The sequence below is a fragment of the Pseudorca crassidens genome, chromosome 1 (genome assembly GCF_039906515.1).
Source record: "Pseudorca crassidens isolate mPseCra1 chromosome 1, mPseCra1.hap1, whole genome shotgun sequence".
Taxonomy (NCBI): domain Eukaryota; kingdom Metazoa; phylum Chordata; class Mammalia; order Artiodactyla; family Delphinidae; genus Pseudorca; species Pseudorca crassidens.
In genome coordinates, this window is record NC_090296.1 from 28497454 (window position 1) to 28516839 (window position 19386).

Here is a 19386-nt window from a genome sequence, read left to right on the forward strand (position 1 = left end):
GTGCTCCGCAACGGGAGAGGCCACAACAGTGAGAGGCCCGCGTACCGCAAAAACAAAACAAAACAAAACAAAACAAACCCAACAACAACAACAAAAATATTAAAAAGTGAGTGTATTTAACCATACTGAGCTCATTACAGAGCAAATGGGTGAGTGGAATAATAATTCATGCTATAGCATGTTTAATGAACTGGCAAAAGAGAAAGTTGGTTGAAGGAAGGCAGAGGAAATTTGTCTTTTAAGAATTAGAACCGAGGGGCTCCATAATCATCTGGCATCCGCTCAATGTTGTACCTGATCAGAACAAAAAATTAACACTGGTAAGAAATGTGGGTCCAGAACCCACCTTAAAAACCCATCCTTTACTGATTACATCACTCTCACCTCCTGTTGTGAATCCTTTTTGTCAGTGGGAACTAAATTTTAAAGGCCTATCATAATGAATGATTTACAGCAAAATGCTGACTATATTATCTTTATTCTTCAAAGTGAGAAAGTTAAGTTGGGGAGCCAGGCTCTGAGTCCAGGTAAGTCCAAGGCCCTCACCCATATTCTTCCCATTCTGTTGTGTTTGTCCCAGGATAAAAGCTGGTCAATAATATCTGAGGACTGACATAGGAATATCCAAGAAGGATAAAAAGCAGCTTTTGTTTGTTTGTTTGTTTTGGCTTAAAATAGTGGTCATTTATTTATTATTTAGTACAACTGTGAGGGCTGATTAGGTGGTTTTGTTGCTGGCCTCCCTGGACTCACAGACCTGCCAACAGCTGGGGGCCCAGCTGGCACTGGGTGTCCACAGCTTTTGTTTTTTTAATAAACTTTTAGTTTCCCAGATGAGGTGCTAATCACATGCACTAGGTTTCAAAAAAATATTTCTAGCCAAAAAGATTAGCTTGATTTTAATTACTGCTTTGTATTTAAGGCCACACATCTCCCTATTTCTTCTAGTGATCTTACTGTAACAATGTGAATGTCTGCCTCATTCCTAATCCTAGCTCTATCTTTTGCCTTTGTTCTTGTTACTTTGCCTCATTTCTTCAAATAGAACTATGTAAACATTTGATACATCAATCTCTTTCAAATCCTTCTATAACTTGACCTCATTTTTAATTGATATCAATTATATACTTTTAATCACTTCCCTAAGAGAAAGTTCTCACCTATGGTTAGAAATGTACATGATGGGAACTCCAGGGATCTTCCGGATTCTTCGTTTAAGGTCCCGGTCAACTGTGGCCACAATGTAACACTTGTGCTGGAAGAGACCCATTGGGTGTTCACATAGAGCTCATTCAGTGATACTGGATACAACCACTGGCTAGTCTGAAGAACTATTCATTTTCACAGTAAATAGGAAAGGAAAGGCTAAACCAATTTGTTGAGTAGCTACTATGATCTAGGAGCTCAAATTTATAAGCTGCCTGGGCTGAATGTAGTTCTAAGAACCTTGAGGGGGAGAAGATAGAAAAACTATTTAAAAGCTGCAAATTGGTTTTTGTCTTATAAGTGGAGAGGATTTTCCTATCTGTGACAGACAATTCCTTGGTTTTGGGAAAACGCCCTTAGACTCTACACAAAGGTAGAGTAAGTGCCTTAGATCCGAGGGCACAACTTTTGCGGTCTGTGGCATCTCGGGGCTGACTTACTCTGAGGCCTCCTAGCAGTGGGGGTAGGCTGCCTCCTTGGCCCTAAAGCCAGAATAGGATGATCTCCAGGACAAGTCTGAATCAAACAGCTCTAAAAGCACTAACATTTAGCTACAGTTTGGAACTAATTTGTATTGTACTTTACTTCCATCCTACCCAAATCTCTCACTGAGTTTTATAAAGAGTTGCAGATTGGTGTCAGCCATGCTGTGGGAAATTAAGGGAAATGCTGGCCCCACCCATGGGATGAAGTGGCTAAAAGGACGGCAGTGTGGTCACCAGATGAAGATGATTATCCTCAGCAGAGAGAGGCTCTTTAAGTGCAATCAGTAGCAAAAGTCCTTGTAGTATTTGACAAGGAAGCCAGAACACAAGAATCAACAACCTACTTATTCTAGGGTATGTGTGAAACAGCATCCTGGGAGACTTAGACATAACAAAATTCCTACACAGGGAGTAAATGGAACCTCACTTTAGATTCACAGGGAGGTGGAATCTGATACATTATTATGTCTATACTCACTCACTTAAACCATCTCACAGAGAAGATTTGTGGAATAAAGAATCAGTAAATGCTCCAAATTACACACCCAATAAATGCAAGTGCTAAGATTTGAAATCCTCCCTCAGCCAGTGATCTTTCCATTATGGTTATAGTATACACTTCCAATCCATTTTCTCAAGTAAATGAGGACACCTACACTTCACATGAAGGGATTCTATATAATTTTTTTTTATCATTTATATTCCTAGATACTTTACATGAACATTCAGGAAATACGTTTATCTTTTTTTTTTTTTAAATAGCACAAAGTACATATTAAAAATGACGATACCTGAGTTACTCTTTGTACTAAGCAGTCATCTGCATAGGTTCCTTTGTGTGTGCATGGTAATCGTTCAAATCTTGGATCCTTGGCAATCCTATATGGTTATAAAAGTGGATTAATGAAAACATTCAAGCAATTGAATAACTTTATGACTCTCAATCAGTGAAATAAGAGTAATGTGATCTATCTGGAGCTTTTAAGACACCCCTCTCCTCCTGAAGTTATCTTCTAATTGAAAGACAATTTAGAGAGAAGGGAATTACTGACTGACAGCTGCTGTGCCTTACATCATGTACTTGTCACAAAACTGAATTATTATATTTCCATTTTACAGATAAAGAAGCAGATTCAGAGAGATTGATTAATTTGTTCAAAGCTACACAGCTGGGAAAAGCCAGGATTCAAAACCAAATCAATTTTAACCTAACCATTTTACTTTTAGAAAGTTGTCTTACACACATGTACAAGAATATAGGCACAAGGATGTCACTACTACACAGTTTAGAAGAGTGGAAAACTGGAGATAATCTGATTATCCACCAGCAAGGTAAAAGTTAAATACATTTTGGTACCCCTATCCTATTTTAAAAAATGAGGTAGAGTTGTATGTACCAATGTGGAAGGACAAAAAAAAAAATCATATTCATTAATGCCTTCACTGGTCTCAACAGAAAGGTCTTTAGTATTGGGAATATGATAAGCTTATGATTTTCCAAAACTCTAGTTTTTCACTTGAAAGCTCAATTTTTATCATTGGTAACTAACAGAGTAAGTTGTTTTCCTTGAAGTGACAGGTTCATTGCATTGATTTTTGAGAAAATACTTCCTAAATACCAAAGTCTGAAAAATCAGTGTTTGCCAGTTGTTCTTCACATAAAAATGATATTTCATGAAAAAGAAGCTGGTTCAGCTCACAACTCAAGCACAAAAATGCTTTTCATAGAGACAACGTTCATCCTTTGGTATGTTTTTCTTCTTCTTCCAGTTTTATTGAGATATAATCGACATACAGCACTGTGTAAGTTTAAAGGTATACAGCATTATGATTTAACTTACATACATCATGAAATGATTACCACAGAAAGGTTACTGAGCATCCATCAGGAGAAATGCTTTATGCGTACTTCACATTTCACCACACAGAATACTGATGTGTACTGCAGGGTTGAGATTTAACGAAGTTAATGAATTTTACTGCTCTGTTAAGCATATTCTTAAGTGACTGGCATTTTTTTTCAACTGCCAGTGGGTGGTAGTGAAGAATACAGAAACTACTAGCATTATTTGGGCCCACTGCCTTGATTTGTACTAAGGCACTGGCATTTTTTGCATTCAGTGCAAATGTCAGCACGGTGACAAAGGCAACATCTTGGAATTATTATGAAAACAGTTTTGCAAACTCCCTGCAATGGTCTCTAGGACCCCTGGGGCGGGGGAGGGTTCCATGAGCCACACTTTGGGAACCACTGCTGTAAACTCAAGGGCACTTTCCAGATAAACTCAAAACTTCTTTAGGTAAACTCAAAATGCTTTACATGTGAAATTCTGAAGAAGATAACTAGATAACAAACTAACAGAAAAACACTTTCTAATTGAAAATCTAGAGGAACTTAAATGGAGGCCCATGAAACCAATATGACTAAGTAACTTAGTTCAAAAAGCTTCAGCTTGAAAACCTCTAACCTTCCAATGTTTGCTTTCTTCATTATAAATAGTTAACTAATTTTGTATGATTTTTATTTAAACTAATCAGACAAGAAATCTTCGGATAGCAAACAGTTGAAGGAGGGTCAAAACAATCTTCATTACACCAAGCTAGAACAAATCTGGACCAGGTCCTTCCTACCTTAGAGCCACTCGATACTTCTGCCCCAATTTCTCAATTTCAGCCATTACGCAGTCAGTTATACAAGGGATACCTGTTAGGAAAAAAAAATTAGTTAACAGAACTTGTAAAGGAACTGATTTAACTCTCTCTGAATTATATCCGGTTGAGAGTATGTACGCATGTATGTATGTATGTATGTATATGTATTTACTGTTTGCCGTGCCACACGGCTTGAGGGATCTTAGTTCCCTGACCAGGGATCAAACCGAGGCCCCCAACAGTGGAAGTGCAGAGTCCTAACCATTGGACCACCAGGGAATTCCCCTGTTAAGAGTCTTTGAAATGACAGCAAAATAAGCACAGTACAGTGAACAGTAAGAACTAGAGAAGAATAAAATCCTTATCTATAAAGAAACTAGGGAACTGTTCCAACCCCACATCACATTCCATAAAGTATCTGTCATAAACATAACTGGGGAAAAAAACTGAGCTGGATCCTTGTCATTGTTTATATATTAAAATAAATTCTAGATGGAAAAAAATTTAAATGTGAATCAAAATATTTAAATGTGAACCAAAAGAAACCGTGAAATTAACCAGAGAATATGAATTTGATCACATAAAAATATAAAACTTCTGTTTGACAACTATCAAACAAAAAGTCATACTGAAGTAAAATAAAAATAAACTGGAAAAAACATTTTTACACATTTGTCAAAGGGTAAATTTTCTTAATATACAAAGAGCTTTATAATAATAGCTTGGAAGCACTGAAATTAAAGCTGTGATTAAAAAATCTTCCAACGAATAAAAGCCCAGGACCAGATGGCTTCACAGGCGAATTCTATCAAACATTTAGAAAAGAGCTAACACTTATCCTTCTCAAACTCTTCCAAAATATAGCAGAGGGAGGAATGCTCCCAAACTCATTCTACGAGGCCACCATCACCCTGACACCAAAACCAGACAAAGATGTCACAAAAAAAGAAAACTACAGGCCAGTATCACTGATGAACATAGAGGCAAAAATCCTCAACAAGATACTAGCAAACAGAATCCAACAGCACATTAAAAGGATCATATACTACGATCAAGTGGGGTTTATCCCAGGAATGCAAGGACTCTTCAATATATGTAAATCAATCAATGCGATACACCATATTAACAAATTGAAGAATAAAAACCATACGATAAGCTCATTAGATGCAGAAAAAGCTTTCAACAAAATTCAACACCCATTTATGATAAAATCTCTCCAGAAAGTAGGCACAGAGGGTACCTTCCTCAACATAATAAAGGCCATATTATGACAAACCCACAGCCAACATCGTTCTCAATGGTGAAAAACTGAAACCATTTCCTCTAAGATCAGGAACAAGACAAGGTTGCCCACTTTCACCACTATTATTCAACATAGTTTTGGAAGTTTTAGCCACAGCAATCAAAGAAGAAAACGCAATAAAAGGAATCCAAATTGGAAAAGAAGAAGTAAAACTGTCATTGTTTGCAGATGACATGACACTATACATAGAGAATCCTAAAGATGCTACCAGAAAACTACTAGAGCTAATCAATGAATTTGGTGAAGTAGCAGGATACAAAATTAACGCACAGAAATCTCTGGCATTCCTATACACTAATGCTGAAAAATCTGAAAGAGAAATTAAGGAAACACTCTCATTTACCATTGCAGCAAAAAGAATAAAATACCTAGGAATAAACCTAAGAGACAAAAGACCTGTATGCAGAAACCTATTAGACACTGATGAAAGAAATTAAAGATGATACAAATAGATGGAGAGATATACCATGTTCTTGGATTGGAAGAATCAACATTGTGAAAATGACTCTACTACCCAAAGCAATCTACAGATTCAATGCAATCCCTATCCAACTACCACTGGCATTTTTCACAGAACTAGAACAAAAAATGTCACAATTTGTATGGAAACACAAAAGACTCCGAATAGCCAAAGCAATCTTGAGAACAAAAAATGGAGCTGGAACAATCAGGCTGCCTGACTTCAGAGGGGTGGGATATGGAGGGTGAGAGGGAGGGAGATGCAAGTGGGAAGAGATATGGGAACATATGTATATGTATAACTGATTCACTTTGTTATAAAGCAGAAACTAACACACCATTGTAAAGCAATTATACTCCAATAAAGATGTTAAAAAAAAAAAGGAAGGTGGGAGGTAGATGTAAGAGGGAGGAGATATGGGCATGTATGTATATGTATAGCTGATTCACCTTGTTATACAGCAGAAACTATCACAACATTTTAAAGCAATTACATTCCAATAAAGATGTTAAAAAAATAATAGCTTGGAATTATGTGTTATTTGCCAGACACTGTGCTAAGCACAAGGATTATCTCGTTTACTCTTAAGAACAATTCCTATCAGGTAGCATTGTTATTATTATTCCCATTTTATAGATGAGGAACCTGAAGTACAATGAAGTAACTAGACAGCAAAAGGTGAAGCCAAGGTTTGAACTGAGACTGTCAGGCTTCAGAGTGGGTTCTTAACCACCAGGCTACATTTCAGTTCATAGCAGAAGACATACAAATGGTCAATCAACATAAAAATGCTCAATTTCACTCCTAGTTAAAGAGATATACATTGAGACAAGATTATACTTTCTACCTATTAGGATGGCAAAAATTAAACAGATGAAAACACCCAATATTTGAAGAAATAGGTATCCTCACATTGTAAGTAGGTGTATAAATTTGTATAACTATTTGAGGGCAATTTTGCAATACCTATTAAAATTTAAAAATATATACTCCCTTGATATTGCAATATGGCTTCTAGAAAATGTATTCAAAAGAAATATTCCACCCTAACACAGAGACACATTCACAAAGATATTCACTACAGCTTTGTTTATAATAGGGTAAAAACTGGAAATAATCCAAATGTCTAGTCTTTAAAAACGACATATTTAAACAACAGAATACTTGTAGTGGGGTGGGGGAGGAATGGACTGGGAGTTTGGGGTTAGTAGATGCAAACTATTACATAGAGAATGGATAAACAACAAGGTCCTTCCCTGTATAGCACAGGGAACTATATTCAATATCCTGGGATAAACCATAATGGAAAAGAATATAAAAAAGAATGTATATATGTGTACAACTGAGTCACTCTGCTGTACAGCAGAAATCAACACGACGTTGTAAATCAACTATACTTCAACAAAAAAAAATAAAGAATACTATAAGTGAAAAAAAGAATAAGGCCCATCTATATATATTGGCACAGAAAAATGTTCAAGATGTATTTGTTCAATGTAAAAAGGAAGGAGAAATAGATAACTAAGACGTGATCTATCCATACAATGCGATACAATGGAATATTATTTGGTAGCAAAAAGAAACGATATACTGATTCATGCTTTAACATGAATGACCCTTGAGAACATTACACTAAAATGAAAGAGGACCAAAAATATGTGACCCCATTTTAACGAAATGTCCAAAATAGGCAAATCTATAGAGAGAAAGCAAATTAATGGTTGCCTATGTGCGGCAGGGTGGGGCGGGGGGTTGGGGGGAATAGGAAGGGTTGGGGGATGATGGCTAAGGAGCTCAGTTTCTTTTCACATAATGAAAATGTTCTAAAATTGACTATGAATACACTAAAAGCCACTGAATCATATATTTTATTTATTTATTTTTTTGTGGAATTTTAGTTCCCCGACCAGGGATTGAACCTGGGCCCTCGGCAGTGAGAGTGCAGAGCCCTAACCACTGGACCACCAGGGAATTCCCTGACTCATATATCTTAAATGAGTGACTTATATGGTATGTGAACTAGATCTTAAAGCTGCTTTTTTTTTCAAAAAAGCATGAAGATAAAAAAGTAAATAATGCATGATCTATTCTCATTAATAAACAAAAGTAACCTCTACGCCACAGAAATTGTATATGAATTTTTAAAAGCTGCCCCTTTCTGAGGAAAAGCTTTATAGGGAACTTTCATTTTCTTTATGCTAGATTTTCTTTTTACAAATACATTAACACTCTTGAAAGCAAACAAAGTTAAAAAATCTTAAACTAAAATACAATGCCCAGAAGAAAAAGCAGTTGTAAAATGGAGGAAAGAAGAAGTCAGGAAGAGCAGACAGTCATGGAATCAGAGGGCAATACATGTCTTAAAAGGATCAATTTCAGAGCCATGTAGCACTGAAGCAAGGGCTTGCATCAGGAGCAGGGAAGCAGGCTCAGGAAGATGACTACAAAGAGGACTCATGGGCAGAAAAGAAAGCTCATGGGTAGCTAACCATGCTCCTTTGTTAGAATATCAAATGCAAGGGACCCATAGCTCCTTTCATGCAAGGAGCTATGAAAAGGTCAAAGGGGCCTCTCCAAGGCAAGAGGAAGATAAAGGCATTCTTTTATAAATAAAGGCAAGTGAAGAAAAATTAAATAAGCAGAGCTTAAAACAGTTAAGGAATCTCCTACGTAACTGAATTTGTACTGTAGTAGAATGTTTCTTCAGACTTTACTTTGAGGTATTATGTTACACAGAAAGTGGTATTTTCCTTAATAAGCTTGTTTTTGGAAAAGGCACCATGAGAACATTTAGCTGTATGCATTATAGCTATACTCTATGGTATCCATATCTGCAGAAGAACCTAACTATAGGACTAAAGCTATCCTAAACAATCATCTTTTTTTCTTTTTTTTTTTTATGGCCACACTACGCGCTTGTGGGATCTTGGTTCCCTGACCAAGGACTGAACCTGCGCCCTCAGCAGTAGAGTGAAAGTGCCGAGTCCTAACCATTGGATGGCCAGAGAATTCCCCTAAACAATAACCATTTAGATAATAGTGGCAGAGCTATACAGTCAGGGAAGCAATTCACCTCCAAGGCGCCATGCTTGAATCCTCCATCTATTTCATTTATAAATAGGTCACAGCATTCCTGGAGAAGCAGGAACGCCATAGGAATACAAGAAGTCTACCAAGATTAGTGTCTTCCCTCATACAGGCCACCCTAGTACACTTTTACAGGCATGGTAGTGCGTCAACTTCAGACTACTCTTTATGATTTCTAAGAGGCTTTTTAAAAAATTAAAGTATTAGATGTGGGCTTCCCTGGTGGCACAGTGGTTGAGAGTCCGCCTGCCGATGCAGGGGACATGGGTTCATGCCCCGGTCCGGGAAGATCCCACATGCCGCGGAGCGGCTGGGCCCATGAGCCATGGCCGCTGAGCCCGTGCGTCCGGAGCCTGTGCTCTGCAACGGGAGAGGCCACAACAGTGAGAGGCCCGCGTACGGTTAAAAAAATAAATAAAATAAAATAAAATAAAATAAAGTATTAGATGTACATAGATTAAAAAAAATACGAAAAGGACTATATGAAAAAGTAACCATCCCCTGATCTTTTCCCACCCCACCAATTCTGATCCATAGAGATGACTAATTCATTGGCTGTTTTTCTCACTTGGTGGTTACCTTTATAACTTGGTTAATAATAAACTTATGCAGTTACTTTTTTTTTAGGAAGATAATTGAAGATATTTATTGCAACATTGGTTATGTTAATGTATATTTTCTAGATTTTTTTCATCTTAGTGCATCCAAGTTTTGAAATGCTTGAAGCTGTACAAAGGTCTTCGTAGCATGTATTAACATGGAAAGGTGTTCATGATACATTACTCAGTGAAAAAAAAACAGGTGGCCAAAAAGCATGCATAGTGTAATTCCAATTATGTTTAAATCTATATTTTTATTAATTGTAAAAGGTTGGAAGGTAATACCCAAACTATTAACAGTGATTATTTCTGGGAAGTAAAATCACGGCCTGATGCGGGGGAGAACTTTTGCCTATTCTTTTTATGTTCTGTATTGCTTAGTTTTTCGTTGTTTTGTTTTTTAAATATGTATTTATTTATTTATCTAGTTGCACTGTCTTAGTTGCAACAGGTGGGCTCCTTAGTTGCAGCTCACTGGCTCCTTAATTGTGTCACGTGGGCTTCTTCGTTGCCGCAGGCAGGCTCCTTAGTTGCGGCACATGGGATCCTTAGTTGAGCATGCAAACTCTTAGTTGTGGCATGCATGTTGGATCTAGTTCCCTGACCAGGGATCAAACACAGGCCCCCTGCATTGTGAGCATGGGGTCTTAACCACTGTGCCACCTGGGAAGTCCCTGTATTGTTTAGTTTTAATGTACATGTTACTATTATAATTTACATAATTTAAACACATGTTAAATGATTTTTGACTCACCACTTCCTGTAAAACAAAGTCTAAACTCCTTAGCTTTTTACTTAAAGCACTCAACAATTTGTCTCCAAACCACTTCTGCCAATCTTTAAGAAATGTTTGTGGATAGAATTGAGTTTCACCTTCACTCTCCCACTTATACTCACTTGAGCCCAACTATTCTCACCAAATTTGCTCTCATGTTTTCAACCTTTGGGAGTGTCCTTTCCTTTGCCTGGAATGCTCTCTCTCTCTCTCTCTCTCTATTCACTAAAATCCAACCAAGCTATGAAGCTCAGATCAAGTAGCACTCACCCTCTCTTGAATTCCTATATTATATAATATCTGATACTCAAGAAGTGATCATTATCGAATGAAGAAATGAATCTTCAAGTTTCTGTTTAGTTTTCTCATTTGTAAAATGGGGACATACTACTCATCATATTAGGTTATTGTGAGGATTATGATAATTATGAAAAGCACTTAACACAACACCAGAACATAGTAATTCATAGTTCAAAACAGCTGGCATTATGATTATCTTCTTTTCATCTATTGACATCTCCTCTCTCCATCTAGATGGTCAAATCCTGGATGACAGACACAGCTCACCATATATTCTAGCACCCTTCTTTAAACTCTGTGTAGTAGAGCCACTTCATATTTATTGTTAATGGTGACAATGAAGATTATGAAAGAAATATACCACTAACTTTCAAAGAAATAACAAATCACTTAGTTTGGAAAATACTATGACTTCATGGTACCAAGAATAACATATTAACATGGAATTATAATAGTAAAACATTACTGAGATGAAATATACAAATAAAACAATATGTTCTTTCTTCAGTGAAATCACAGAAAATAGGATAGGTCATTCCTAGAATTCTATTTTCACAAACGTAGTCAATACTTACTAGATGCCAGAAAATAGTAGGGAATTATTTACGGAAAACACCAGACGAATTTGGTTTAATATCTTGTTGGCAGATAACACATCATGCTTCTATAGAAGTTCCATGTGTTCCAGAATTTTGATGTAATAGGATTTTACATACTGTCATAAAAATAGAATGCTCTACTGCAAAGACATAGCAGGAGTGACCAAGTCTTGTTATGTTTAGTTCCTCACATTGTTCCTGTCCAAAATCACTGCTACATTACAGCCTTCAAATTTCAGTCAATTTACTGGCAGCTTGATTGGATCAGTTTCTGTTCCCACTTAATCCCACCTGACAGATATGATCTGGGTGGCATGGCACAGTGCCACTGAAACGACTGGAGTCCCTGATACAGTACATTACCCTAGAACAATAAAGTCAGATTGTTATTTTATCTTTGGAGGCCTAAAAATTATTTTTCTGAGCATGGCTTCTCGTTTGGTTTGTGTGTCTGCTCAGTACTTTACAGTTAAACCAACTTTGTCCCTCATCAGTGTGTAACTCTGTGTCCAGTATTTCAAGAAGTCAAAGTGTGAATCATTAAAATAAGATACATAGATGCCTTATTTTTTTTGTTTTGTTTTCGTTTGTTTTGTTTTAGCATTATTTACTTATTTACTTATTTATTTTTGGCTGCGTTGGGTCTTCGTTGCTGTGCATGGACTTTCTCTAGTTGCGGTGAGCGGGGGCTACTATTCATTTTGGTGCACGGGCTTCTCAGTGCAGTGGCTTCTCTTATTACGGCTTCTCTTGCTGTGGAGCATGGGCTCTAGGAGCGCAGGCTTCAGTAGTTGTAGCTCGCGGGCTCTAGAGCGCAGGCTCAGTAGTTGTGGCACATGGGCTTAGCTGCTCCGCGGCATGTGGGATCTTCTCGGACCAGGGCTCGAACCTGTGTCCCTGCATTGGCAGGCAGATTCTTAACCACTGCGCCACCAGGGAAGTCCCTTAAATATTTTATTTAAACTTAAAACTTGGGGGGGAGGGATAAATTGGGAGATTGGGATTGACATATACACTCTACTGTATATAAAATAGATAATAAGGACCTACCGTGTAGCACAGGGAACTCAATACTCCATAATGGCCTATATGGGAAAAGAATCTAAATAAGAGTGCATATACGTACATGTATAACTGATTCACTCTGCTGTACACCTGAAACCAACACAACGCTATAAACCAACCACACCCCAACAAAAATTCTAAAAAAACCTTAAAACTTATACGTGTAACTAGCATCTTTTTTTTTTTAACATCTTTATTGGAGTATAATTGCTCTACAATGGTGTGCTAGTTTCTGCTTTATAACAAAGTGAATCAGCTATACATATACACATATCCCCATATCTCCTCCCTCTTGCGTCTCCCTCCCACCCTCCCTATCCCACCCCTCTAGGTGGACACAGAGCACCGAGCTGATCTCCCTGTGCTATGTGGCTGCTTCCCACTAGCTATCTATTTTACATTTGGCAGTGTACATATGTCCAAGCCACTCTCTCACTTAATCCCAGTTTACCCTTCCCCCTCCCCGTGTCCTCAAGTCCATTCTCTACATCTGCGTCTTTATTCCTGTCCTGCCACTAGGTTCTTCAGAACCATTTAATTTTTTTTAGATTCCATATATATGTGTTAGCATATGGTATTTGTTTTTCTCTTTCTGACTTACTTCACTCTGTATGACAGACTCTAGGTCCATCCACCTCACTACGAATAACTCAATTTCATTTCTTTTTATGGCTGAGTAATATTCCATTGTATATATGTGCCGCATCTTCTTTATCCATTCATCTGTTGATGGACACTTAGGTTGCTTCCATGTCCTGGCTATTGTAAATAGTGCTGCAATGAACACTGTGGTACATGACTCTTTTTGAATTATGGTTTTCTCAGGGTATATGCCCAGTAGTGGGATTGCTGGGTCATATGGTAGTTCTATTTTTAGTTTTATAAGGAACCTCCATACTGCTCTCCATAGTGGCTATATCAATTTACATTCCTACCAACAGTGCAAGAGGGTTCCCTTTTCTCCACACCCTCTCCAGCATTTATTGTTTCTAGATTTTTTGATGATGGCCATTTTGACTGGTGTGAGATCATATCTCATTGCAGTTTTGATTTGCATTTCTCTAATGATTAGTGATGTTGAGCATCCTTTCATGTGTTTGTTGGCAATCTGTATATCTTCTTTGGAGAAATGTCTATTTAGGTCTACTGCCCATTTTTGGACTGGGTTGTTTGTTTTTTTGATATTGAGCTGCATGAGCTGCTTGTATATTTTGGAGATTAATCTTTTGTCAGTTGCTTCATTTGCAAATATTTTCTCCTATTCTGAGGGCTGTCTTTTCGTCTTGTTTATGCTTTCCTTTGCTGTGCAAAAGCTTTTAAGTTTCATTAGGTCCCATTTGTTTATTTTTATTTCCATTTCTCTAGGAGGTGGGTCAAAAAGGATCTTGCTGTGATTTATGTCGTAGTATGTTCTGCCTATGTTTTCCTCTAAGAGTTTTATAGTGTGCAGTTACTTTTTATATTTATTAATTTTAGGCATTTAAATTATTTACCTCTCTTACTCATCACACATGCCTTATCCCATCTTCCCAATTTTATTTTTTTTAATTTTTTAAATATTTAAATATTTATTTATTTATGGCTGCATTGGGTCTTTGTTGCTGCACCCGGGCTTTCTCTAGTTGTGGCGAGCAGGGGCTACTCTCCGTTGCAGTGCGCAGGTTTCTCATTGTGGTGGCTTCTCTTGCTGTGGAGCGCTGGCTCTAGGCGCATAGGCTTCAGTATCTGTGGTACTCAGGCTCAGTAGTTGTGGCTCGCGGGCTCTAGAGTACAGGCTCAGTAGTTGTGGCACATGGGCTTAGTTGCTCTGCGGCATGTGGGATCCTTCCGGACCAGGGCTCAAACCCATGTTCCCTGCATTGGCAGGCGGATTCTCAGCCACTGCACCACCAAGGAAGGCCCCCCGATCTTGCTAATTTTAATAAATCAATAAACAACATTCACATTACTTTCATTCTGTAAATGTTCATTATATAGTACCTTTTAAATGTTAAAGACGGAGGTGCGCATTTTTTCCTTTGATTCCAATAATTTATTCTTTACAGACAAGTTAAAGTCTAATTTTCATTTGTACCTTCAACTAGATGACTGGAAAATATATAAAGTCACCACAATACGCAACAGATCTATTAGGAAGTTATTCCCTTGTCCTTGGCCTAAATTTTTTTTTCCTTCTCATGGTAGGAAGAGAAGATCATTTGAAGGAAGAGATACCCAAACACACAAGGGAAATCTATTAATGGTAAATTGCATACCTACGTGTAAATAAACTACCTTAGATCCTTTGTGGTACAAATAAACATCACACTGAATAAACTTAAGAATAGTTGACCATCATCATTTCTGGTTCTCTGATTGTAAATGGCAAAATGTCTTATTTAGCTTTTCCACATTGGAGTGGAATGGAGGATGTTTCCTACTTAATGTAAATAAATAAATAAATAAATAAATAGTGAGAAGTGAAATAAATTTTCATTTATCCAGAATTTTAAAATCTGTTTTAAAATCCTAAAACAGAAAATTCCCCACCTATTTTTTTTCTAAATTGATGTCTATAATGATGGTCAAAGCATGCTAAGTGTTTTATGAATTGTGAAAGTTTAATTATTCCCAGTCAAGTTTGCATCATATTTCTGTGGGTTTTTTTGTTTGTTTTTGCGGTATGCAGGCCTCTCACTGCTGTGGCCGTGCAGGCTCAGCGGCCATGGCTCATGGGCCCAGCCGCTCCGCGGCACGTGGGATCTTCCCAGACTGGGGCACGAACCCGTGTCCCCTGCATCGGCAGGTAGACGCTCAACCACTGCACCACTAGGGAAGCCCGTATATTTCTGCTTTTTCATAAATGTCTTTTTTTTTTTTTAACATTTTTTGGCATATTTCTTTTCAGTCCTTTTTTTCTTAAAATTTATTTATTTATTTGGCTGCGTTGGGTCTTAGTTACAGCACGTGGGGTCTTCGTTGTGGCCTGTGGGATCTTTAGTTGAGGCATGTGGTATCTTTTAGTTGCGGCATGTGGACTCTTTAGTTGCGGCACACAGGCTCTTAGTTGCAGCATGCGAGAACTAGTTTCCTGACCAGGGATCGAACCTAGGCCCCCTGCATTGGGAGGGCGCAGAGTCTTAACCACTGGACCACCAGGGAAGTCCCAGCATTATATTTCAATTCACTGAAAATGGTCATTGCTATGGTGAGCAAATTAAATAGCCAGCAATTCAGTTAAACTAGAACCCCATTCCCCTCTTTTCATGTATTTGGATAAGTATGATTATTCTGTACAAATGTCACAGAAATGGAAAGGTCTGATACTCACACTTGGCATACAGACAGTCCATCATTGACTGCACTAAGTCCAGTTTGGCTTTAATGGAAAAGTTGATAAAGTTGGTATCGACCAGGATGTGGTAAGGTGGGCCCAGCTGTGTGTTATATTGGAAGAATAAGCAGGAAGGGTGTTGGGGGCTGAAGGAAAAACAAACAAAACACAAAGTAATGTCTACACTGATATTTGGTAAAAACAAAAAAAAAGAAGTCTCTGCTTGGAACAGTTTGTTCCTTTTTCCTTTCTTTGGAAATAAATCCTAATAAATCCTGTGATGATATATCCATCACCAATCTAGAGCAAATAAGAAAAATAAGAAAAATGTGATGAGGTTTCATAAAGTTAAGTGTATTTATTTAAAAGGAATGACCTTTATCCTGAAAATATGCCCTTACTACTTTTTGGTGACACATTCTCTCTTTTATGAAATGCTGGTATGTTAAAACAAAGGCAACTATTTCTTTTGAAAGATTCTTGGCAAAGAAAAACAAATGATCCTAGATTTAATTCCCAGGATTTTAGGGAAAATTTTACTGCTCTATGAAGTCCAAAAACCTTCAAACCATTAGAATTGGTATATACTCATCAATAACACTTTCATTTGCATAGCTTCATTTGTATAGTTGTGCCAGACAGACAAATGACTGAGCAAATCAGTTCAGGGAAAGCCTGAATTTCTATGAGGTCTACAGTTTTAGAATCTTTCTTCTAGTTTTAAAGGAAAACTTGAAATTTTTGATTACTCACACTTCTCTTTCCTTGAGTGCACTGGGATCTTTCTTTTCTTTCTTTTTCGGTTTTAATCTATCCTTTTCTTTACTAGGAAAAAAAACAAGTAAATTCAATGTAGGAGAGAAGAAAAAAACATAGCAGTTATAACCTCGTGAAAATTAAAAGTTTCTTCTTTTTTTTTGTCTAGAAAGGAAATTCTACTTCGTGACTTCATTATATTAATATCAGCATACACTTTTTGAGCACGAATAACTATGTGGGAAATAGCCTGGAATTAATCAGTAAAACATAATTAAATTTTAAAACCATTAGCTAATAATCCATAAAAATTGTTAATGGATAAATAAATGTTGGTTAGATTATTATTTCGTTCTTAGTCAGAAGCTCTCATATCAAGGATCAAAATCCACTTCCAAGCAGTGGGTAAACAGGCTGACATTTATCTTCTAAAGACTGAGATGCTTCAACAGCAGGAGGAAAAGGGTTCCCCTACAGGTCTCTTAAAAAGCGCTAAAATGTGACAATATATATACAAAATTTAACTTTAACTAGAAACAGAATATTATTAGTGGGGCAAATTTCCTTAAAATTACATAATAAATACAGACTAAAGGCCAAGAATACAATTTAATAACAAATGAAGGCTCTAACAACCACTCACTCCTTTGTTCTAAGGCTCAGAAACAGTGAAGTCTAGTCCTTATTTAATAACTCAGTCCATTGTTCACTGAAGCAGGCAAGCTGTTGAGTTCCTCCTTATAATAGGGAATATCATTCTACTCTCTCCTTCCACAGTCATAAATCTTCTTATAAGATTTATAAAGTGGAGACATCTATGTATTTTCCCATTTTTTCTTTCAAAAATACTTGAGTTTTCAGGTGCTGGTACAGCCATGGTCTCTGACCTCACTGCCTTTCAAAAATTATAACAAACCTTTTTTTCCCGGGGAATGTGCAGTGTAATGGCAAGAACATAGAGATAATCCTACCTACCTCACAGAACTGTTAGGAGGCTTAAATGTGATATGGCAGATACAGTATATAAAAACGGTGGTACAAATTGAACACTTCAGCGATGATGAATTCCCATCCCATTCACCAGTGTACTTGCTCATCAGCTAAGTGACTGTTATACTTTATTACCCTACGCTATATAAATCCAAGACACAATAATATCAGAACTAAACACAAAACAACAACAAAAACTTTTACTACTTATCCCCTCGTGACTTCTATATCTCCGGGCAGTCTATGAACCCAGTTGATTCCAGACACTCACAGCCTCTGATCTCTGAGACTAAGCATTCGCTTCATGGTCGCATACTTCCGTGTTTTCTTTTGTTTCCCCTTAAAACAAAAATTTTAGAGTTAAAAGAGTTGAAAGTACATTGCATCTTCTTGAGTTCCTTTTCTTTTGTCCACACCCCTCTTCCCTCAAATACGCAACTCTTCTTATTCTAGCTGCCTCAACCCAGCGCTCTCCCCACTCGCTAGAGCATAACAGGCACCACTCCAAGCAGCTTAAAAGCTAAGATCAGAATGAAAATAAGCAAGGGGAATATTCTGGAAATTTGGCCAATGGCTACTCCCTCAATCTCTGTCCCAAACGTGGTCTGACAATGCCCCTTCTCGAACCCTCGTCTCTCACCATGTTCACGCCGCACTGTTGTTTCTTCCGGAATCACCAGCAGCGCGACACTTTTGCGTCAGCCGTATAGCGCTTCCGGCAAAGGCTAGCCCGGAAGCGGAAGCCGTTTTGGGCAACGGAAAAGCCCAAGCCGGTTCCCGACCCTGGCAGTGTTCTGTGCTGGGTTTTCTTGGGGAGGGTCGAGGGACGGTTTTCTGCTGGTGCTGCAGCCGCCTCCCAGGGTAGCAGAGCTGGGACTTCACCGTGCTGCATCCCCTGCTCGGGTAATGTTTCTCTATTGCATCTCTCCAGCACGGGGCAGAGCCCAGAGGACCTGCCTGCACTAGAGTTCCAGAGAGAGGTAGCGCAAGGGTAGGGGGGACGAAATTCTGGGTTGCCCAGTAGCTTGGGGAAACACATTCTCCTCATCCTTCAGCGCTGGGGCATCAGGTCTTTATCGTGCTACTCGGAGGCTCTGGTTCCTACTTGGTTCTCCCAGCCGGCATTGTGCCTGGTGTAGCCAGGTGGACGATCCTCATGATTCTCCCCCGAGTGATTACCGTGTATTCATCTCGGTGAAGCGAGGGATGGAGCAGCGTTTGAGGGCCTTCTTTAGATTGTCTCTAGAAAATTGAGGCATAAGCTTGCATATGTTACTAGTTACCAAGCCAGGAAAATGTTGGGAAATAATTAACATGTATTGTGAAGGCTTGGTGTGTCATCTTTAATGGAAAAGGTAGAGTTTTTGAGAACAAAAAGGGAAAGATAGCTTCCATTTTTTGAGTACCTCCTAGGTACTCTGGTGGTTCTTAACCTTTCGGAGATCCACGGACTATTCTTTAACAAATGGGTACACATACAACATTTGCCATACAATTATGAGACTCTTGGACTCTGAAGCCCATCCGTGAACCCTCTAGGTGTCTGCGCTTTAAGTTAAGAACCCCGATCTTACATACTGTATTTGGCACTTTAATTATATTACCTTCTTTGACCTTCACAATAACTTCAGTACCCTCTTTTTACATATGGGGAAGCTGAGGCTCAGACTTTGTTGAGGGGTTTGTTTGGGTCTGTTTGATTCCAAAGTCTGTACTTAACTTACTGCACAAAGCTGTCCTAGTGTTTGAAATCCAAAAAGGTTATGAGGTTAAAAAAAAAAAAAAGCTGACCATTG

At 38.1% G+C, this 19386-nt stretch overlaps 2 protein-coding genes and 1 non-coding gene across 9 annotated transcripts in view; 1 reads left to right on the forward strand and 2 right to left on the reverse strand.

Annotated features, from left to right (window-relative positions):
• Positions 1–97: 97 nt before the first annotated feature.
• Positions 98–18320, reverse strand: FCF1 (FCF1 rRNA-processing protein). Its single transcript, XM_067730175.1, has 8 exons — positions 18231–18320; positions 17862–17929; positions 16598–16669; positions 15842–15990; positions 4323–4395; positions 2483–2570; positions 1161–1255; positions 98–294 (listed from the first exon to the last, which is right to left on the reverse strand). The coding sequence occupies exons 1-8, from the start codon at positions 18231–18233 to the stop codon at positions 246–248; spliced, it is 597 nt and encodes a 198-aa protein (XP_067586276.1). The 5' UTR covers positions 18234–18320; the 3' UTR covers positions 98–245.
• On the reverse strand, positions 8005–8077 carry TRNAE-CUC (transfer RNA glutamic acid (anticodon CUC)). Its single transcript has one exon. It is a non-coding gene; the product is annotated as a tRNA-Glu (tRNA).
• Positions 18314–19386, forward strand: part of AREL1 (apoptosis resistant E3 ubiquitin protein ligase 1) — a 43764-nt gene continuing 42691 nt past the window's right edge. For 4 of the 7 annotated variants that reach the window (XM_067730132.1, XM_067730140.1, XM_067730152.1 and 1 more), the window contains exon 1: positions 18315–18493. The gene's annotated coding sequence lies outside the window, so the exon portion shown is untranslated. Of the gene's footprint in view, positions 18571–19386 lie in introns of all 7 variants that reach the window. The other 3 variants (XM_067730144.1, XM_067730149.1, XM_067730162.1) reach the window with 2 other exon arrangements.